The 23,211-nt window shown below is 43.4% G+C and overlaps 1 protein-coding gene across 3 annotated transcripts in view; it reads right to left on the bottom strand.

Annotated features, from left to right (window-relative positions):
• LRP8 (LDL receptor related protein 8) overlaps positions 1–23,211 on the bottom strand; it is a 167,666-nt gene that overhangs the window by 37,244 nt on the left and 107,211 nt on the right. For all 3 annotated transcript variants that reach the window (XM_040072797.2, XM_040072798.2, XM_040072799.2), the window contains one exon: positions 994–1,122. In XM_040072797.2, the coding sequence (XP_039928731.1) occupies positions 994–1,122 (129 nt within the window). The remainder of the gene's footprint in view (positions 1–993; positions 1,123–23,211) is intronic.

Below are 23,211 nucleotides of genomic sequence, written 5' to 3'. Positions count from 1 at the left end.
GATATAATGTGGATTATGAACTAGGCAGGAATCAGAGCCCAAAATCCAGTTTTCAAATGAAGAAACTTCAATTTGTGCTTGAATGTAATCATTAACCCTTTCACCAGTAACCTGGAAGTAAAAATAACATTGCTGATACCACATGCAGCACCAGAAATACTGAGGGATGGGCAAATACACAGAACTTAGAGAGCTTCTTAAAAGCCTGGGAACATTTGCACACAAAGAATTTAATTAGAACAGCATTAGAAATCAGAAAGGTGAATTTACTTCTGATATTCCCTAAATTCTGGTGGTCTGTGTAAAAAGAAAGTTGGAAAACAACTGGAATATCAAAGGGAGCCACAAAAATGAGTCAAGCATTCATTCCAAAGAGAATATTTGGCATCAAGAAGCATAAAGAACTAATATATCTGGTCTATCAAAAAGGCAGCCCGAGAAATGGTTTGATCACACAGTGTAGGAGTTTTCACAGACTGCAAACACTCTTACAGGGCTCTTTGATTCAGCACAGAAAGGCCTAATGAAAGGCAGTGGCCATTTGGGGACTGAATTTAAAACAGTGATGGGTACACAGTTCATCATTCTATCTCTGTCCAGTGAAACCAACAAGCTGTCAATGGCCAGGACTGTCTGTTCTACCCCAGCAGAAGCCAGCCTCAGTCTGTCCCCACTCTGCAGGGACAAGGACACAGCAGGAACCTGCTGAGCTGCCACAGAGCAAGGTTTGAGCCTTATTGAAGTGCTGTCCATATCACCTAACCCAAATAATAATACTTAATTCTTCATACAGTTCACATTCTCCAGCCAGCCCCAGCTGGAGAATCTTTCTTTCCTCTCTGTTTCTGAAAGTCATCAGTTAGCACTGCAAAGTAGAATGACTAAGTTTGCTGGCAGGAAAAGTCATCCCTTTCCATGCAATTTGTAATTTGTAACAGTCACTCCAGGACTTCTCTCGTCCTAAACGGACACGTTGCATCTGCATTAACTCACCAGGAGTGCAACCAGCCTCATCAATTCCGCTTTCACAATCCTTCTGCCCATCACATCTCCAGGACAAAGGGATGCACTTGTTGCTTAAGTCTCCACAGCTCATTTTTTCAGATGGACACACTTGTTTGGCTGGAAGAAAAAAAAAAAAAAGAAATAAACAGAAGTTAAATATATTTCTAAACATTTCTAACATTGTTTATGCTGTTAAAGTTACTTTTACTTCGGATGGCTCAATCCTGAGACACAGTGGAATGAAATCCCAAGTCAACCTGCTGCCTCTTCAATCAGGTTTCCTTGCACAGGCTGCCCTGGGAACGAGGCCCTGCCTGTGCCTGCCCCAGCCAACCCCTTCCAGGAGCCTGCAAATAAAACAAACACCACCCTCAGCCTTTGTTTAGAGCCCAACTCAGCCAAAATGAGCTGAAAATTGTTCCAACAGACCAGCAGGGATTCCAGCTGAGAACCTGGGCTGGTTCATACAGGGAGGGATGCTCAGTGCAGCACCAGCACTGCCCAGCTCTGCCTCCCTGCCCAACACCCGGAGCTGGAGCTGTTCAGCCCCTGCACACAGCACAGCAGCTCTGCACAAACCACCTGCAGCTGAGCCAGGAAAAACAAATTCCCTCCTTTTAGTACTGCCAGGGTGTATGTACGTCCATGTTTGGCAAGGCAATTTCTAAACATAACGATCTGGGCAGATTGTGGTCAGCAAAGCTGAGGAAAAGGCAGCGAGGACAAGCAGGAACTTGCAGATATTTAACAAACTGAGCTGTAACTGCGTAAATCGAAGGCAACTGTGATGTCAGACATGAGACACAGGAGGACCCGCAGAAGCAAAAACCCCAGTACAGGCAAGAACACAACTATGAAAAAGAATCTGCCAGATTTATCTGGAACCAAGTAAGCTGTGAAGCTCATTCTCTCATAACTAGTTTGCATTGCTAAAATTCCTATTTTTTTTCCTTCATACTAGTGTAAAGAGCAACAGATCTACATTTATTGTGACAAGGCTGCTGAAATGCAAATGTTCCACAGTTTAAACAATTGTTTGGCATTCCGGAATCATCATCCAGTTTGGCAGGATTTGCTTATTAAACAGACCGATTTCTCTCTTCAAAAAATTACGTGTACCCAAATAGCTCTTCCATCGGTATTAATGATAATAATGCTGTGTATGGCTGCAGGTCTACTGAGCAGGGGGGAACCTAAATCCTGAATTAAAGCCTTCACATTATCCTGCCCTGGTGAAAGTATTTACACAATAGTTTCCCTAGTGAGAGAGGATGAGAATGAAACCTCCCCTTCCACCTACACCAGGAGGCTGTGAAAGGGCATCGCACAGCCCCGAAGCATCAGTCAGCCACTGCAGAGCAGTGCCATTTCATCCCTGCATTCCTCTGTCTTAGCGCCTTGAAGTGCTGTAAGAAGCAGTTTTGAGAAGCTGTGGGCAACCAATACATCGAGAAAAATTAGGTCCTGCCTCAGACAGACAGTTAATAACAGATGTAATGAAGTTTTATAACCCTGAGGCGTGACAGCATTTCTGTGAAATTTGCTCACTTGCATACCTAAATAACATTTATGAATGTTGCATGATTACGGGGGGAGGACAAAAGGGATCCTTACTTTGGCTTTGGGATTATTTTTCCAGCAAAACATTGTTAAAAACATTGGAAAGGCTCCCCAACAAGACCCCGCCAGGATCAGTGTATCTGCCAATGCAGGCCAGGTCCTGTGTCCCCATCCCTCTAAGCTGCAGGTTTTGTACTGCACTAAGGTCTGGATTGGACTGGCACACTGGGAAAACTGGGATACCAAAAATGTCACAGAGACATTTGTTAATCAGGTTACGGGTTCACATCCCTCAAAACTGTTCTAGTTCTTCTTGCTCTGGCAATGGTGATGCAAAATCTGTTTCGATCCTCACTGTAATTCTCTGTTGAGAATCAAGTGGATCAAGACAGGTGAGAACACACCTGATTTTGAAGAAGGTGAAATATAATCATAAAATGCTATCATCACACACTGGGATCATTAACCAGCAAAAGGTTACTCATTGGTCACAGTTTAAAGGATGGGCATTACTTTTTCTTGGCTACTATGGGCAGATGCTTAATAGCTTTGGGAAGCTGAAAGGTTTGGAAAGGTACAAAGAAGGTTCCTATTTATGGAAAGCAATCTCTGTGTTAATTATCTCCCTGACAAAATAATTAAAGACATTTAAAGTATGTAAATCAAAGCTTGAACTTTCAGAGACGCAGCAAGAGAAGCTGCTGTTGGTCACAATTCATCAAATCTCTGTGTTCCAGTGGTTTCTGCACCCAAGCAATCGGTGCATGGAAGCCAATGACTTGTAAGCACTGGCAGGTAACAGAAAGGGGATCTTGCACAAAACTCAAAGCAAAACTTTGGTGAAAACACATCTGCATTTCCATCAGGCTGGGAGTTTTCCTCCCCTCTCCCCCAAGAGGCTGCAGATGCAAGTGGAATCCATGTTCCTGTCCACATTATTAGAGAGGCTTTCAGCAACTGCAGTCCAGACCTCACATTTCTGTTTCTGTGCACGGCTTACACAAACCCAGGCCTCTTGGGCTGACGTGACCAAAATGTTTTACTTCCTCCTCCCCTCTCTGTGCAGCCGGAAAGGAAAGGGTTAGTGCTGTGTGTGATGGTGAGTGCCCTTACCCTGGATGCATTCTGGACCAGGGGAGTTATAGCAAGATCTGCCTTTTCAGAAAAGCACCATTAAACAACGTGGTTGAAATGTCAGACACATCAAGACCAATTTATCACAATGAACTGCAAATGCCAAGGATGGACAACAATGGTTTATTTATAAGGAGACAAGAGCAAAGAAGACAAGAAGGTTCCATTTACTCACTACCGCCAATGGCACATTCTTCTTTCTCTTTATAGGAGGCTACAAAGTCTTTCAGAGAACCATAGAGCCTAACTGGCGCCCCACTGTTTGCTTCCTCTTGTGCCACTGCTGTGCTTTTCAGGCTCCGGACATCATGTGTATTCAAGAAAGCCCAAGAAAACAAAATTGATTTACTTTCAGAAGACCATTTGTCAGGTTCTCACCAAACAGGTACTCTAAGAGCATACATAAAATGCAATTAAGCAGCTTCTACTGGTGGGAAACCCACAAGACTTTTCATCAGCAGACTGAAAAGAACGCCCTTTGTGGAAATACATCATCTTACAGGTCTGAACAGCTCCTCTATCTCTGCTGAAATAACTCCCCATCCTCTCCAGACTGCCCCTTGTGGTTTTCCCAGGTTCTTCAGAAGCTCCAACCCAAAACTTTTTTTTTCTACAACAGAGAAAACTCAATGCTAAAATGGTTTAATTATTTTCTGCCATGCCAATGAACTGTTCCCACAAATATTTCCACTACTTTCATTATGGAACTTAAAATTCCTACCTCCCTCTTTCCTCCAGCAATGGTTTAGTTGTCAGCTTTTGTTTTTTTTAAAGAACGTTCTTTAACAAGGACCTCCCCTCCTCAAACACTGTCCTTAAATCTTTTGTCACAGCTGGCAGAACTGCCTCAGAGATGTACCAAGAACAAAAAAAGTGTTTACACCTGCTCAAGTACAGGACTAGAATCCAGTTTGTCTCCAGACAAAACAAGCCAACCTGGTAAATGAGCAACTGTTCTGCAGAGAGAAGGGGAGCTGACAGGCAGAGATTGCTTAGGCAAATTCAGAACTCAGCATTCCCAATCACTGAAGATTTGTGATTCAGAAAAAAATCTCAGTCACAAGTTTGCATATACAGTTCTTTATATAAATGTGTGTGTGTGTATGAATGTATATCCCAGTCTACACTCACTACTGACTTACAGCTCAAAGTTTCCCATTGAAGTATTCAAGGTGCCTAAGAAGCATGGTTTAAAATCCATCTTCTGACTTAAACTATTGTCACAGCTGAAGGTTTGTCTGACTGGTACTTTCCTCCCCTGCCCCTTCCCCCAGCTGTGGGCGGCTGTGAGGAACGCTGGCGTCTCCCCGTTCACCACCAGCTCTTAGCAGCTCAGGACAGGTCACTCTTTCAGCTTGCTTTCCTCAGCCCTTCAGGACACATCAGACTGTGGGTGTGATTCTGTAAGGTGTGTTGTATCATGTTTGTTACACTTGATCTCCCTGATGCCTCGCTGTGCCACGTTAGGATCAGGAGTGTTTGTGTGGGGATGGCAGCATCTGTGCTGGATGATTCCCATGTCCTGGGAGTGAGTCTGGCCCCGGTGCACAGAGCACTGTGAGCACACTGGGACTCCCCTGAAGCTCAGCTGAGTTTGGATCTGAGCATCAGCAGCACACAGAGACAGAACACACTGTGGGGAACGCTGATCAAAGATTGTTCCCACTAAGGTTCGGAGCTGCACGAACTCCCCTTCTGACGTGTAAAGGAACACAGTACAAGCATCAGCCTGCTGGGATAGCAAGACTTACATGAACTTGTAACTTCTACAAAAGCCAATGCAGCTCATCCAGCAGCAGCACTCGGGCTGCTCACCATATCTGTGTTACACATACACTTGAGATCTCTGAGAAAATACAGGCAACTCTACAATTTCAGTTGAAAGCAGCCCAGGCCAAAACAAATGTCATGATTAGTGGCTTAAGTGAATTAAGATTACAGCAGTGAGACTTGGAATGAGACCAACCCACCACCAGTGACGCCTTTGTTGACAGAAGCAGCCGCCCCATCCATCTGCTCCCACAGGAAACTCCGTTCTGGGCAACCTGGGGCACGCTGACAGCACCAATTCCCAGGGCCTGGGAGCTGGAACTGATGCTACCTGACTACATTTGTGAGTGTGTGAGTACAGCCTGATGTGCCATAACCTTTGTGGCAGCATGCAAAGGCACAGGAATAGTGAAAAATCTATTCTTCCTGCACAAAAAGATCATTACCTTACGGGAACTGCCTTTAAACTTTCAACATAATTTAAGCAACTCAAAAGACAGATTAGGAAAGGTGACTAAGAAACTATACTGTAAAATGTCAGGAACAGTATTAACAGTTGATACACCTGATAAACAGCTAGATTCAGTGTGTGATTTGTGTGATGATGACTTATGTTCAGAAGTTCCCAGGTTACAGAAGAGGATTTGCACAGATTTCCCTCCATTGCACTGCACAGTATGGCCCTTATTAACTGCATTCTTGGGGGCTTGCAAGAAGGGCTCTTTACAACACCATGAATTAGGAGTCTCTGATGAGTCTCCAACTCCTCTACCTTGAAACTGGAGAGAGAAAATAAGCTTAGCACACAAAGGGTTCAGCTTGTCTAAAAGAGATAGCAGGAACCTCGCTTTTGTGAGATTAGCACACTGGTGATTATCACCTCTGACATCAGAGTAATATAATCACGAATTCAAAATCCCAGGATTAATCCTAATTACTGAAACACAGACACACTGTTCGAGTGACAGTGAGGTAACTTTAATAGGAAAAGTGTGTTCCAAAAGCACAGACACTACAACCAACCTCGAGTAAGGAAATGATTCTCTGGTGTCGTGCCAGTAGTTTTAACAGGTAATACAAACTGTATTTGGGCACAGAGCAAGGAGGTGAGAGATCTCTATGGCAGGCTGCAAAGACAAATGGCAGCAGGTTTTAGCTAAGCTCCATGTCTCACAACATGAGTCACATGCATGGGTCAGGAGGAATCGCAGGTTCAGAGCTACCCTGGCACACCTGGAATCCTGAATACTGCCACAGCCCAGGACAGCAAGCTGCACAGAAAGGACTGCTACTCTTGGCCTTCCAGTGTACCTTATCCTCAGTTCCTAGGTCTTACTCATCTATTTAAAAAAATCAAAACTACCATCAAACTCGGGTACAAAAAGCATTTCCTTCCCCAGTCTGACTGGCAGGACTTCAGCTGATTTTGTATTCCTGTAAACACAGCAAATGCTCTTTTGCTGAGATCACCTGAGCACATCTCACCTAATCCATCTCAGAGCTTCTGCAGATACTGTTCCAATAGCACTTCTGTTCTCTACCTGATGTGCCCAACAGGCCTTGCTGCTGAGAAATAAAGTCCTTAAATTCAAGTCGGTTTGTTTGGGGTAAATCCAAATCTAGGCCAATGGCCCATGGTAAACAGGAGGTCAAACGGGATGATTACATGATCCTTCTTGGTCTCAAACTGCAGGAAAATCGTGATACTTTCAGCAGGAATCAGAAAGCTTTTTAATTGCCTTTAAACTGCTCCTCATGGTCATACTTCTGAAATTTAAGAATTTACAAGAACAGATGTTTAACAGCAGGGAGGATATAAGGCTGCTGATCCTCATTAAATTCCATTTTTTAACCATCTACTGCTTGTAAAACAACAGTGTTTTTTTAACTAGTGCCTGTGGAATACACTGTGACATTCCCCCAGTGTCAAGTCTGCTTGTGCACAGAGAAACCAGTTTCTAAGAGACCATGACAGGTTATCAGGCATGAGAGAGATGCACGTGATGCAGCGAGGGCTTTCTGCTCCCAAACAAACCACATTTCCTTACCTGCCACTGCACGCGTGAGAATTCATGGCAAAAGTTCATTCCCTAAAGTTCCTTCCCGAGCACCTTGAGACAAAAGCTGCCTTTCCAGGGGAAACTGAGCAGTTCCACAGATATTGTCAGCAATCCTTCAAGGCCAGTCCTTGCCTTGGCCTTTCTGCTCCACCCAGCCCTCTCTGTAAGATCAGCAGTGTCCTGATGGCTCTGATGGTAAATGCCTCGAGGCACTGCCTTGGTCAGGATGTACAAATCCTTTAATAAACCTGAATGAGACACATGATAACCCTGGGATTCCAGCTCCATTCCTTGCTACCATTTTCTGCAGATTCTGGACAGCACCAACACACACAATAACCATGATAAACCACGCTTGTGGTGTGACCTGTGGCAGGGCTGATCTCGACTCCATGGGGCAAGGCAGAAATGTGAACAGGGTGAGGCTGGTGCAGCCCAGCTCCATCTGAGTAAAGCATTATTGCACAGTGTGCAGCCATGGGAGAGCCCAGGAGCCATGTGCCACCTCCAAATGCCAGTTTCTCATCTTTTCTGACACCATATCCATATGGTCAGGAGAAACATTTACTCAGATTAATTCAGAGAAGAAATGTGTACAGCCCTGCTTAATGACAGTGAAGCACAGCCCGCATTGTTTAAAGGAATAAAGAAGGAGATTTTGATACACTCAAGTCAGAGGCCATCTGCCAACTTTCCCCCAACTATTTCTACCAACTCTGGCCCTTTGCATGTTCTTCTTGATGGAAGAGGAAAATCCATAATTTAGCCTGGACTTAAAGTGGAGAGCTGTTTAAAACCCTAACATGGCCCCTCCTTGTGAAACCACCAGAGCCTCCTGCCTTTCTCTCTGCTCCTCCTCTAAACAAGAGCAGAACTTGCCTTCAAGAGGAGTTGTGTCTCTAAGACATTATCCTGGCTACTGAGTTTGAAAACCTGAGTTTGCACATAAGATTTCTTCAGATTACTTTGTACTACTTAAAACTTTATTTCTTCTTCACTGGTGGTTTTCTCTCATCTCAAGGATCAGTTGGTCATGCCATAGCTTGGCAGAGGGGCAAGGAGATACCAATAAAAACCACAGGGAAAATAAAATCCTAGACATCAAAGTAAACCAGAACAGCTGAAGAAGAACCTGTTCCTGGCAGAAGCAAAGCAGCAATGTGCACTGCTGATCTCAAACAATTTCATATTAAACTGACAGTTGACTTTGGTAGTTAGCAAACACCCAGGCCTGCCAGCAAAACCCAGGACTCAAAATTTTCTTTAGAGATAGTTTTCTAATAGAAAAGCTATTAAATATTCTCTTTTGTGAGAGGCATTTTTCATGCTCAGTCAAAAGCTAAGCTTAAAAAAAAGAAAAAAAAAAATCCAACAATGACATGACTTTGGTTAAGAAGGTCAGAAAAAACACTCTGCTTTTTTCTACCCCGAACATAACATCTTTAAATTCTATTTAAATTCTATTGTTTCTAGAGCTTGTTTGAAAGAGAGTGATGTACAACATTGTCCTGTCAAACCTCCCATCCCACCACTGTCTACATCAATAATTACCCTGTCAATCTGTGTACACATTGCCAGTTGCAATGCAGTTCAGCCTTCCCTTCTGTATTAACAGTAATGGGGGAGGTCAGGGGAGAAAAGAGAAAAAGAAAAAAAGGGGGAAAAAAACCCAAAAGGATTTTGCCTTTCCTATAACCCAGAAATCAAATGGAACTCCAATCTTTGACGTGGTTGAGAGCTGAGCTCCATTTCTCAACACCAATCCTCTGCCTCTCCTTTTTTCCAGGGACGCCTACTGTGGAAAACGAAACCTGGCTAAAACCGACCTTTAAAAATCGATCACGATCCGCTGTGTCCCCCCTTGATCAGCGATGCGTGATGCTTTAAAGGCAGCAGTGATTCAGGCGAGCCTTAGGACAATAAAACCGCCGAGGGTAACAGCTGACCCAGCACGGGCTGGGAGCAAAGTAGCTGGGAATGAGCAGAGTTCAAACACAGACAAGCTCCGGGGAGAAAGAGGAGCGTCAAGGCAGAAATGAGAGTCGGGAGGTTACGGCAGCACAAGCTGGGCATGAATGGAAGTCAGCTAATTTACCCTAAATGCAGCTTCTGAAAGGAAAACTTGTTCCTGCCCGAGATCAGTGATTCCGGAGCCTTGTGGGCAAACAGATTCTTCGACGACTGAAACTTTCTCACGCAGCCAGAGGTGACAAATGGATGTGCTGAGCTGCTGAGCAGAGCCCTGGGGACGTGGCAGAGCTGGGGACAGAGCCCCCCCCAGCTGGGACTCATGACAAGGCTTCTGTCACCTCTGCAGGTGCCAGCCATGTGCCTAATTCCCGTGGCCTGGGCATCCCACGGGCACACCTGAGCCCACCCTTGCTCCAAACCCACCCCTCCTGGTCTGAGTTGGCAGGGAGCATGGAAAGAGCTGATCCCCACAGAAACACAGGAAACAGCTGTATTCTCCTGAGCTGTACTGATCCAATAATGCTTCCTGCTTTATTCCCAGGCTTTGGGGCTAAATACATTGCAGCTTTAACAACATCAACTTTCCTCACTAAAGATTCAGTGATAAAATACTCCAGATTGCAGCACACAATAAATCAATCATCCCTCCCTGTATGGATTTGTAACGCAGCAGTTTGAAAGCATCTTGGAACAATTTCTGCACAGATACTTTTAGAAAAGGGACAAATTTACTTTTTATTGAATCAAATGTTATTTGACTGGCTTTAGTTTATAGATAAAAGTGACAGAGTTTTCTAGGCTCTCTTCAAATTGTTGGCACTGTGACCCTGAACTGTTTAAAACATAAGTTTCTAAAAATAATTCATTCTCCCCACTGGCAGTAGCTCACTTAGTCCCAGCCTACCAGACATTATCACCTTGGTCACCTGTCAAATTCTTATGCAAGCAGCTAAGCACAGCACCAGGACAGATTTTTCTATTTTTCTTCCTATATATTAATTTCTAGAATGCCCCAAAGTATGCATCCCAGATTGCTCCATTTCTATTACAACAAATCCAGAAGCAAATTCCAGATGGCAGTTTATTTCATACATATTCTGGCATATTTAGGCACTTGACTTCTTCTAGAAGCAAATTAATCCTCAACTCAAAAATAGGCTTTAAAGCACAGTTAAAAAAAAATTCACCTGACTTTATCACACAATTAGCAAAAATCAATTACCAGATGCCAGTCTGAATTTGAAGACAGAAAAATTGTATTTTTTAAGTACTGAAAATAATGACAAAAATCCCTGAAGCTGGAGAAATTCAGAGGGCCATTGCACAGACTGGATTTGAGAGCACCGAGCAGGTCAAAGCAAACACCCAGAATGATGAACCCAGGAGAGCCACCCTGGTAAGAGGGGTTTTGTGGGAACAAAAGGGAGCAAAAAACTGGTAATGATCCTCACAGTGTCCACACACTGTGCTCATTTAGCAACCGAGAAATATGTGGGGCAAACTTCCACCTCCAGTTCTTTCCAGCAAGGAAAGAGAGTACTTGGCCTGTAAAGTGAGATGTAAAATATTATATATGTATATATATATAAAAAAACCTAGCACATAACAGATATGTAAACTGTATTATATAAATCTTACTGGCAGTAAAATTTATATAATCAAGAAATTTATAAAAATTTATCTATCAGGAACTGGCAGTTCTTGTCTCTCACTCTTCCTTATCACTTAGGCAGTAACTAGGAAATTGTCAGATATTCCAGTACCATCCTGAAGATAAGCATAGTTTGCTATCTGATGAACTCCTAATGAATATACTGTTAATTGCATAACCTTTCTTCAGCACAGGAACTTTTCTGTTCATCAAGGGCATGGATAAAACAGCTTCTTTGCTTTGGAGCATCCTTGTAATTAATAATGTATTCTTCACACTTCTAAATATAACCCATAATGAGATGCTTTAAAGGATCCAAGCTGCACCTTTCACCAAACGCTTTTGATCAGAAGGGAAGGAGCCAGAGCTTGTTCAGACAGCAGGGGCTGCTGGAATGCGACTGTCGCTTCCCAATCCTGAAAGGCTGCAAACGACTTCAAACGGGGCTCGGCAGCAAAACATGCCAAACCAGCTTCCTGCACCTAAACCACAGCGCCTCGTTAGCTCTGGGCATACTCCCTGCACATCAGAGATGAAAGGAAGTGTTCATGATAGATACAGATAGTATATATAACACAGTCCACATGGATGTATATTGGGTAACTTCTACTCATTAACATTCTACTCATTAACTCCGTGAAGGCTCTGCCACCAATCAGGTGATGAGCTACTACAAGGTGCAAAACCTCCCTGATCATATTTGCCATCAATGTGACCGGGCACCTCTGAAAGATTTCTCCAGGTTTCCACATGTTGACAAAAGCACCTCTCCAAGGATCACAGAACAGAAAAAAGGTTTCTTGACACCTGTGACTTTCTCTGGAGACATTTTCCAGAACTTCCTTATGCTGAGGCTGGCAGAGTGCTGGAACAGCTGCCCAGGGAGGTCGTGGAGTCTCCCTCTCTGGAAACATTCCAACCCACCTGGACACGTTCCTGTGTCACCTGCTTCAGCTGACCCTGCCTCAGCAGGGGCATTGCACTGGATATCTCCAACCCTGACAAATCTGTGATTCTGTGACCTTCCAATAATGATCCATGGTTGGGGAGAAGAAAGGAGAGTGGTTCTCCCTCACCTGTGGAGTTCCCCCTTAATTGAACACCACAATTTTTGCCCTGACAATTCCTTCCCAGTGACTTGGATGGAGTATCCATGACTGTGAGGTGGAGTTTCTTGCAGTGTCAGAGTTTGCTGTGCCTTGCAGCAGCTGGGCCAAACACCTTCACCTATAAACAGTGAGTGTCACCGCTGTCAGTGTGCAGAGAGAGAACTCCCCATGGCTAAAAGCCTCGGGACCTTAAATGCTGGCACAGCAAACACCGACTTTCTGCATCAACAACTCGTTTAAACAAGAGTGTCTCTTTAACACAGGCACCTATTCTGACTTACAGACTTCAGTCAGTGAGGATTTCTGTACAAGTGAGTCCACTTCATTTGCCACTACTCTTAAGAGCTGTATCTTATCTGTGTTTCTCTTATCTAGTTTCCTGGATCAGGCTGATTCTTGCTAAGCTAAAGAAACAACTGTGTGATGAAACCAAAGAGACAGGTGTAAATTGATAAAGGCAACTCTCAACCCTCTCTCTTCAATAAATCTAATACCAAATATCCTTTTAATAAGGTTTATTTTTCAACTTTAATCATATGAGCCTTGTAAGGCTGTTCACAGCCCCTTGTCTAATAACCTTTCCACTTTATAGCAGCTGCCCATGTCTTTTACCACCTCTCAGCCACCCGCTCTTCAACTTGCTTAGCACGACCTCTAATTATGTTGTAAAATACATTTTTCTAAGTCAAATCACATATCACGAAATACACACAGTAGCTTATTAACATTCACAGTATCTTAATAACGAGGTCACGATTCAATCAAGAACCACTGAGAAGTGACACAACTCTTGTTTTCCCTAACACAGTGACACAGATTTTTTTTTTTTTTTTAAATCTTGATGTATTATGTTCCATTATCAGGCTCTCTGTGGTTCTGTCCAAAACTAACAACAGCCAGCTCAGCGCACACAGCTTTGGAGCTGAATTGTTATTGTTCTGGCAGTCAGGAGCTCCAAGTCTGGGCTGCAGATCTTCTGCATCAGTTTCTGTACTGTGCTCTGTTTAACTTTTTAAACCACCCTAAAAACACAGCTTTTACTAACTTACTGAAACTTCCACCAGTGTTCCAACGTTTGCAAAACACAGTGATGCAAGTTCAAAAAAAAAAAGACAGATCAGAAAGGTGACTGGCTGTGTCCCTCAATGAGAGCTTGTCAGTGCTTCTGCTTTAAAAGCCAAACCTTTGATAGTGGCTGTTGAGTAGCAGGCATGTCATTAAATGTGCAAATGCAATTTCTTCCTCTTCCTTCTGAACAGAAATCAGGAAGACTTTCTTTCCAACCTATCATAACTAAAAGAAGCAGAATAGATCTCTGAGACCAAGTTCTGTCACATGTATAGTAGGTTAAGATTGCACTTGGTCTAGATAAAGTAATTTTTATGACATTCAGGTTGAAAGTACACCTCATTTCCTATGCAGGTCAGCTATAATTTCCTACACAGCCACCCAAGACTTGAGGGACTCTGATGTCAGAACTTTAAATAACTGTACTCAGAGTGCCCAACCTTTCCAAAACCACCTCTGACAACGAGACAGAGCTTTCTTTATGTAGGTCTTTCCCACCTGGCAACTGCAGGAGTGAAGACACACGGAGCTCAGGGGAAAGGCTCTGGCAGATTGAAGGGCTTTGCCTCAAGACCCCAAGCACCAGCCAAGGCATGGCTGGCAAGCACAGCACTTCCACTGAAGGCACAAAGGGCAGCTGTGAGGCAGCTCCTCTGCTCTCTGGGCATCTCTGCCGTCCTCCCCAAAGAAAACAGATGCCAGGCTGCTAATCTGCTTTAGGAGAGGGAAAGAACAGCCTGGCAGAGATTTTGATCCGTGTCACAATTACACTTCAGTCCCGGAGCAACACACATTTCTCATGATCCCCAGCTGGAATTAATACAAAGGCTGAGCTGAACCAACATAACCTTCAGAATGTGAAGGAAATATTCTCTTGCATCATCCCAAAAAAGCAACTGAAGTATGAAAAATGTCTGGATACCAAAGAGCGATTCATTCTGTTAGGTTAAAAAAATCAAAACCAACAAAAACCCACAATCCAAAACAAGAGTAGACACGTGAAATCATCAAAATAAAATGCTTCTTTCCTCATGTTTGAAGAAACCCTGATATCCTGAGTGACTATGCCTGGAGAAGTGCGGTCGTAACAATGTTCTAATGTATTACTTAATTACATTTTCAATGCAGGTCACACTTTGGGGCCACACAAAACATTAAACCAGCCTACAAGTCACCCCAGCATCCAGACTCCAGCACGTACCCAGTCTCCATGACCCAGGTTACACAGGGAAGCAAACAGACTCTGTGAGCCTGTTACAGAGGAGGACGTGGTGCTCTCACTGCTTTTCAATCAACAGAACAGCATGACTTGGTCAGCCCAGTCTCTGCTGTGTAGGTTCAGCTCTTAACTTGGTTTTAGCTGACAGCCACTGCACTCTACACAATGTGTTAGAGCTCCACGTGCAGTAATTGTCTTTTTCAAGACAGATTTCTGCATCCATTGTTGTGTGCACTGGCACATGTCATCCTTGGCTGCCTTAACCATGCACTGAACCATCACTCCTGGGGCTGCTGTTCCTCCTTCCCCTCTCAAACCTCTCCACTCTCTCCATCCAGCCAGTTTTGATCTCCCAGGATCTCTAGAGTTTGGGAAAGTGCTTAAGTAATTACAGTAAAGAGGAAGTCAGGCAGCACACGTGTGGGTTTTTACTATGAAAATTTTTCATTTGGCTCAGGAGGAGAGAAAATGTCTTGAAAGCCAGAAACATCAGCCCTTGTTCTCAAAATATTTGTTGAGCAGAGAGGGACACATTCACTCCTTCTGGAACATACGTTACACGACAGCTTCCAGCAGCAGCTGCTTTACACTCTGGAACAAAACACTGCTTTTTCCAAACCAAAACCATAGGAAATGAATGAAAAACATCCAAGTGAAGGAGAGGAACATGAAAAATTGTTGTTAGGCTATGTAAAGTTAAGAACTGACCCCACAGTTCTGAAGTTAATCCCTGATTTTGCAGAGTCATTGAATACACTTTTTGCAGGAACCAGAATCCCAGATATGTTTTTCTTTTAATTCTTTTACACAATTTTAGAGATTTCTTCATTTATTATTTATAACAGGGATTACATTTTTATTTAGTTTAAATTGGCCTTTTCTAAACATCCTTCTGTAGCTTCCAGCTACTTCCTTCGGAAACATTTTCACAGTGGTCGTCTCCCTGGTATTTAGAACTCACCATGACTAACTCCTTGTAGCTTCTTAAATATATGCAAAAAGAAAAGGACTTTTCATTTATGTTACTAAATGCAGTCACATCACAGACTGTCTCCTAAAATCAACCTTTAAAAACAATAATAAATATTTCATACCATATGCTGAGAATATCATGGGCTTCAACCTCTTAAAGAAAACAGAAACACATGGAAATTCCTTGCTCAGTACTCTGGAAAGAAACTGTAAAGCAGAACTCAGAGGGGTGGAGAGGAGCTGTTATGTACAAGCACAATGCAAAGGCCACTGTTAAATAAACAGAAATCTTGTGCATTAGGACTCAAGCTGTGCTCAGAATTCAGGCCTCCCCTGATCTTGAGGCCACCGGCAGTTTAGATCTGTCACTTCTTCTGGTTTGCATTCCAAGCATCATTTCAAAGGACAAATCTGCATTTCAAGCAAAACAAGGTATAATGTTTACACCTGCACAGTGTAACAATGAAAGGAGGGAAAGAGAAGAACAATGAAAATTCTCATTTTTCTCCATTATCCCGATACACATGTCTGCCTAAATACTTCTCTTTAAACCTTCTCAATCAAGATTTCCAGCTCACAGAACACAACAAGGAATAGCTTGAGACACACTAAGCAATGGAGCATGACTGGTACTGAGACAATGCTGAGCTGACCTCTCAACAACCCAAAAATCCACGCTCCCAGTCCAACAGCAACTGGAAGTACCAACAGTGACCTTTCATTTCAGGACAATAAAATCCAGCTACAGCAGGCAGTAGAAGAGCAAGAGGCAAAATCTGAGGGCACATATGGGAGAGATGGTCTGTGCCTAAAGGCTACACAGATTTAGAACTCCCACTTTTTTTGGTTTTTTAAACATTCACACGGATGGTTTTGAAGAAGTTGCTTAAGCTCAGTTTTTGTCCGAGCCTGCGCACCTCACTGCCTTCACGGAGCTACTGATGCATGTACACATGTTAGCAAAGCACAGGCATGGCCAGATGCCCCCTCGCCAACCATCACTACAGGAGAGTCTGCCAAAGGAATTGCTTCCTAGAATCCATTCGTTTACAGCATTTACCTGAGAAGCTGCTGCCTACACTGACGCATCCCAAAGGCTGCATTTAAACACTGACAATCTCTTTCAGAAGCCTCAGTCTGGATCCTGTAGATATTTCTTGGTGTACTTGTGAACATCTAGGCTTTACTCCTTACCTACACTTCTTGGAAAACAGTACCTTAAGAAAGTATCTTAGTGAAGAGCTGTGGAAGAAAAATTTAAATAAGGGATTGTGGAAGGGCAACAGTCAACCTAAAATGTCCCATGTGCTCAACTTTTACTCAGTTTACAAAAACTGGCAAGAAATTAGACCAACAAGAGCACCACAGTTAAAAGCTTTTAACCCGATGGAAAAACCCAATCACAATGTATTAGCTATTATAATATTACTATTAGCCCTATTATTAGCTGGTGTCTATCAAAGAGGAATATAATCAGACATATTCCAGTCACCCAGTTATGACAGCATAGCAGCAGCCTTGACAAAATGACATCACTTTTTTGCAGATGGTGATGTTTTTAACCACTTCAGTCACCACAGCCCCACCACAAGGCAGCAGCAGAGCCAAAACAAACCCAGGGCTCATGGCTGCCAGACCTGTAGCTCCAGGACTGATGGGAAGATGTCCTGCACGTCCCCTGAGAGCCACTCACCGACATCCTCATTTCCTACACTGCCTCAGCACGGAGGGCAGGACCAGGAGAGCTCCACCACTGGCACCAGACTCCTGCTTCCCAGCCCTTCCCCTGGAGCGCTGCTCAGTGCCCCACGTGCTGCTCACCCTGCTCTTGGCACAGGACATCCTCCTGTATTTCCTGGTCACGCTCTTCTTCTTCTTCACACCCACCTTGGGAGGCTGCTTTTGCCAAATGTACAGTACCTGCATTAACACAAATATCTCTCAAACCTCACTGGTGTCAGATGAGGGACCCCTCTGAGCTGGCTGCAATCTCTGTTCCACTCCTCCTGCTACTCCTCAGTTTCACTGCTCGATACCAACCCCCTCTGCCAGCCCCCTGAAACCTCACACAGCCACAAGCTCTGTGCCGCAGGGCACAGCCTGGGCAGAACCCCACTGGCTTCAGCAATGCCCTGCTGCAAACTCAACTGCTTAATTACACTGCAAGCACAATTACTTAATTACAAAGGAAACAGGGACTGCTATTCCAGGAGCCGTGTTGGATCCGCTTTTCTGAAGCATGTCTTGGTGCTGAAATTACAAATCATGATTTAAGTTGGTTGTTTAAGTGCTTGGTGGTTATGGGACAGAAGAACAATTTAGAATGGGCTTGTAGTAAAGTAGTTATGTGCAAAAAGGAACTTAAAAATGCGGTTTTAAGGGTGACAATGTTTCTTTAATCCCTTAAGAGCTGTTCAGTTCACTGTCTGGCTTGAATATAATGAAGCAGGAACCATTTCTCCAGGTTTCACAGCAGATAACAGGTAATTATGGAAACAGAACAGAACTTTATTTATGAGAAAACACATAGATTGTTCTATTGTGATCTTCCACAGCATCGCTGTTTCTTAGAAGTAAACATATTGTGCAAGCTGTAAAGAAACCATTGATTAAAATAATCAAAAGCTCTATTTAGAAGCTTGGACAGGCTTTTCCTTTGTAAAAACCAAAACATTGTATCTGCCTAGAGATACAATAGTTGAAGTATTTGATTACCTCTTCCAAAGCCCACTTTAAATTTTCCTCACAGATTCATTTAATTAAATCTACTATCACAGGATGGGTTTTTTCATTTTACATGCACTACACAAAACATTTTCATTTTGCATAGACTATACAAAAGCTTGTACTCTGGGAAATCTAAGAGATTAGAAAATCTTACCAATAGCTTTTTATCTTGATTTCTTCCCAGCCATTTTCAGCTGAAGCAACCTGCTTTAGATGCTGTTTCCAAGCATGCCAGCATCAAATATTTTAAAAAATTGAACAGTAGAAGTTACAACAAGATCAGGTGCTTAGGGGTACCTGACAGGCAGAAAAGCTTTTCAGTTCCTCCTCTGAAAAGCTGGAACAGCATTAAAACAAGGTCAGAGGTGTCAGAGTCGTAGGGAAGAGCCCAGAATTGGAATTAGCAGCCGTGCCAGGCTGTTACTGGAACAGGCACCACCTTTTGCTGGTGTGCTGTCAGCACAGTGGGTGCTCTGCTGGCGGTGCCAGCCCAGGACAGGCACAGAAGCACCAACAAACACTTCAGGGGAGGCAGCTCCACCTCTGCAGCTGCTCAAGCACAAACGAGAGCAGGGCGTTCCTGTGGCTCCTTCCCCTTCATCCCAGGGCTAATCCAGGAGCAAGGCCGTGCCCTGGCACTGGGAGGGGGGGATGCTCTGGTTTGTGGCTGGTTCCACACAGCCACGGCCCCTGACGAGGCTCAGCCCTGAGGGGGTCCTGAGCCTCGGCGTCAGCGGCTGCTCCTCCATCTCCCTTCCTCCCGGGCTCACTTACTCTCTCCTGTGCACAGATTATTCCAATTCTAATCAAAACAGGGAGGAAAAAGCCCCACAGAACGCTAAGGGGGACAAAACTGTACAAAGGATGAAGGAGTTGAGCAGCATTGAGATGAGATCTATTTGTAAAAGAGATTATGGTCGCAGAAGCGCTCCTTGTCACGAGGGAAAATAAAGGCACAAAAGGTCCCTCGATGAGCAAACATAATGAAACCCACCAAGATGAGTGATAAAATCATAGAAAGCAAAATTATACGGGTCTCCAGGACACTGCCAGAATTCATTGTAAAACACTTTTTCCTGCTTCCTGAAGTCTGTACTCTTAAAATTAAAATTAGAAGCTTGCCCTGAGGATGGTGCAGCATTGGTATTTCACCTCGTATCTGCCAGGACAGTATCTCCTCTCTGTTCTGTCAAAGGACTGAATAAAACAGCATTCAGGACTTCCCAAAACTTCATGCCAGAAGGAAGAACTGAGTGCAGTGTCCCAGCCCAGCCCCAGCAGCTGCAGGGAGGCTTCCCACCCATTCCTGGCAGCACCTGCACGGCCACAACATGGACACTGCTGCACCAAGGTCCTGGCTCATCCCAAGGGGAGATGCTGGTTTTTCCACGCTGAAGTGACAATTCTTCTGAGGTTTTAAAGGTTATTGAGAAGTGAAATGCTGCTCAAAGGAGCCAAGAGGACATGAAGAACTCAGGAAAAAGGAAAAAAAAAAAAAAAAAAAAAAAAAGGATTCAGTAGACCAGCATAGATTTAATTAATTCTAGTATGTCCTCACCCTTTTATGTGCAAAAGAAAGTAAGTCTGAGAAGGCTCTGATGCTATTAAATAATTGCAGTTCTTATCTCAGATGAACATTTCATCTTTTATATACATACAAAGAAACCCCTACCTGTCTTCTTTTTTAGAGGATGAAACAGGCAGCTTAGATGGCAATTTTAATTGAATGTGTTCGGGCTGTTGCACGAGAACACTGATGTGTAGACCCGTGGATGGGAAGAAAAGACCTTCCCTCACCACCAACACCTTGACTTCATTACAAATCTCCCTGCTGGTTCTCACAACTCAGCTCCAAGTCTGACATTTGCAACATGTCTAGAGGCAGGAATTGTGAAGCAGCAATGCGAATTCCAGTGGAATTCAGTATGTTAATTTCTGTTTCTCAGTCACACTCCACATGGGGCCGATCCACCTGGTGAAACACTGGAATGACCAATTGTTCTTTTTCTCTGTGTGTCTGTGTGCATTTCTCAATACACAAGAATCATTTTGCACACGTAAATGCACACGCAGTGGCGGGAAATGAAATCGAATGTCAAAGGTGTTACACACGTTAATCCCTGTACAGGAAAAAAGAGAAGTGTGGTTATGTTTGCAACCTCTGCCAAAACAGAGAATCACAGTCTCATACAACCTAGGGATCTCCAGTGACAGGGTAAGAACACAGGCCAGAAAAGGGGTGCAAGAACTGGCACGAGCCCAACGTGTGCCGTAACAAAGCTGCTCAGGTCTCTGCGTTTTAGTGCAAAAATTCCAAATGTGTTGTAGTGGGTTAAAACACAAGACAAAAAGGGCGAGCTGAAACGTGTCACTTCAAATGTAGTCATGGACACAGTGTGCCTAGAAAGGAGGCTGGAGCTCCTGCTAAAGCCAAGCCTTGATTAAGGCTCCCAGTGCAGCCCACAAAGGCACAGGGCGGACTCACAGCACTCTCACACGTGCAGGCAGCGCTGCCTGTGACCCTCACCCCGGAGCACAGTCTCACTGAAAGCATCGCAGGCACTAAAAATCTCCACTGCGAGGCTTAAATTACAGAAATTACCCACCAAAGCATGCAGAGACTGCATATTAGACCAGGCTTAATCATGATCCTAATCCTAAAGGAAGCAGGATGGAGTGTCATGAGACCCTTATTAAAACCTCACAAGATTTCAGTGTGAATGAAAACAGAATCCTACAACTGCAGGGATGGAGAAAGAGAGGAAATATACCCATCAAAGAAAAGGTGGTAGAACAAGGAAACCCAGCTTCAATATACAATTCATTCTGATACTAAAATGCAGAAGCTATTTGAATGTCAGTAATGTTAAGATAAAGTAATTCAATATTCACTTATTTTCCTCACACCATAATTCACCCATTTAAAAAATGAGAAAATGTTTGCTGACTGTGCTCTTGCAATACTACTTCATTCAGTTAAAACATTTCATTTTTCAAATTATGTTTTGCCTTTGATTCCCAGAAATTGTTTCCTTTTCACATCACTCATAATAGTTAAACAACTGCGATTCCTGCAGCCTTCCCTCAATAAACAAACAAAAGGATAAATATAAAAATCAGGTAATCTGAATTTCAGCAAGCAAGTAGCAAGAGAATGGAAAAAACAAAAGCACCAAGCAATGAAAAGCTACTTGAGATTTCTGAAAACCTTTTATGTTTTTAGTAGTTTAATTTATTGGCCTGTTCAATAATTACACATACAAGAGCTTCACACACTCAACTTTCATTTTCCTGCTACTCTCCTACTGAAATAACTGCAAGATTAATTGTAGCCATAAAAAGGCAGCATCCAACTCTTTTATGACCCCTCCTGTCTATAAACTGCAGGAGCACATTAGACCAATAGGGAAAACGTTTAAATGCTGGTGTTTAAACTTTATGGCTATCAACAACAAGCAAAAGCTCCAAATCGATCGGGGCGACGGAAACATTGCAAATGTCCTAGCAGGCGATGCTGCATGAAAAAGTGACTCCCTCACAAGATAACACTGCCCAAGAACAGAACAACACAAACATCACAACAGAGCCAGCAGGTTTTTTCAGTTGGTTCTCCTACAGAACTTGGTCAGCCCTCTGCAAAGGTCACTGCTGAGACTTAAGCTCTAAACGCATTTCCATAAAGGAAAAACACATTTTGTGTAGGTATTACTTAAAACTTTTCAGCACTGGTAGAATTGCAGCACGAGCATTACAAATCCTAAATTAATTTACATCTTTAGCTAAGTAAAATGCTGAGATCACCAAAGCCATGTAATCATCATCAAAAAGGAGATGTAATTCACTGCCCACGAGCCACAGACAAAGTCATCTCACCACTGGGGATAAACTGCTCGGCTTTGAGTTTGCTGAATTTCCTTTGATGTAAAAAGAATAATTTCACGCTTCAAGAAAAGGAACAGGACGTCAGAAAAACTGGATTTGGTTCCTTACTCTGCCAAAAACTTCTCGTGTTAGTCCCTGCGGATCCTTTGGGAGATTGAGGTTGGCTTAGGGCTGCTCAGTCAGGACACAGCTCCAGGCAGGTGCAGCATGTCTGTGGGTCCAGAGGCACTCGGTGGGCTCAGATGGGATGGGGTAAAGGGGTAAAGCTGCATTTATGACAATCTGAAGAATCACATACACTTAGAATAAAAGGAACTGTAACCCACCATGCCCAGGGAACTACAGCTCTGCTGACAGAAATAATCCCATGGAAAAGGAGTTCTCAGGAGTCTGGAACCCTCTGCTAAGTAGACCTGGAAGCCAAGTGCTTAAAACCTGAGACATGAATTAACGTTCAAGTTATATTTTGGATGTGATAAAGCTGTGACAGCAGTGAATGAACAAAGCAAAACCTGTATCCTGATTACAGAATTGCATCATTGTCAATTATCTGACAAAATCATCTGAAATGAGAGACTACAAATAAGGAGAGGTTGGGGAACCAGAACTTGTTCGGCCGACAAAAGAGAAGGTTCAAAGGAAGATATCATTGCTGCCTTCAACTCCAAAATAGGAAGGAATAGTGAAGATGGAGCCACAGTGACAGGATGGGAGGTGACAGACATGTGCTGCAACAAAGAAAAGTCTGTCAAGATAAAGGGATTTTTTCCATTAATAGGGAAGGTCAAACATGAGGACAGTGGTCCAGTTTGAGCAAGGAATTGGACTAGATGATTCCCAAAGGTCCAAATTATGAACCTCTGTCTTAGATTATTCCATGACTTTATGGATAGATGATCATGGCTGTTTTCATTTTATTCTGTCTCAATAAATTTGATCACATTGACAAATCAAAGCTTCCATCACACTAGCCCTACAAACCAGTCTGGGCACCTGGAAAATGAGACTGCCACTTTAGTGCCTTGTCTCTGGGAGGATCCTGTGGCTCTGAAAGTGTTTCCACATCCAGCACCTTGTCCTGTA

Source organism: Hirundo rustica, chromosome 9 (genome assembly GCF_015227805.2).
Source record: "Hirundo rustica isolate bHirRus1 chromosome 9, bHirRus1.pri.v3, whole genome shotgun sequence".
In the NCBI taxonomy this organism is placed as follows: domain Eukaryota; kingdom Metazoa; phylum Chordata; class Aves; order Passeriformes; family Hirundinidae; genus Hirundo; species Hirundo rustica.
This window is presented reverse-complemented; position numbering and strand designations above follow the sequence as displayed.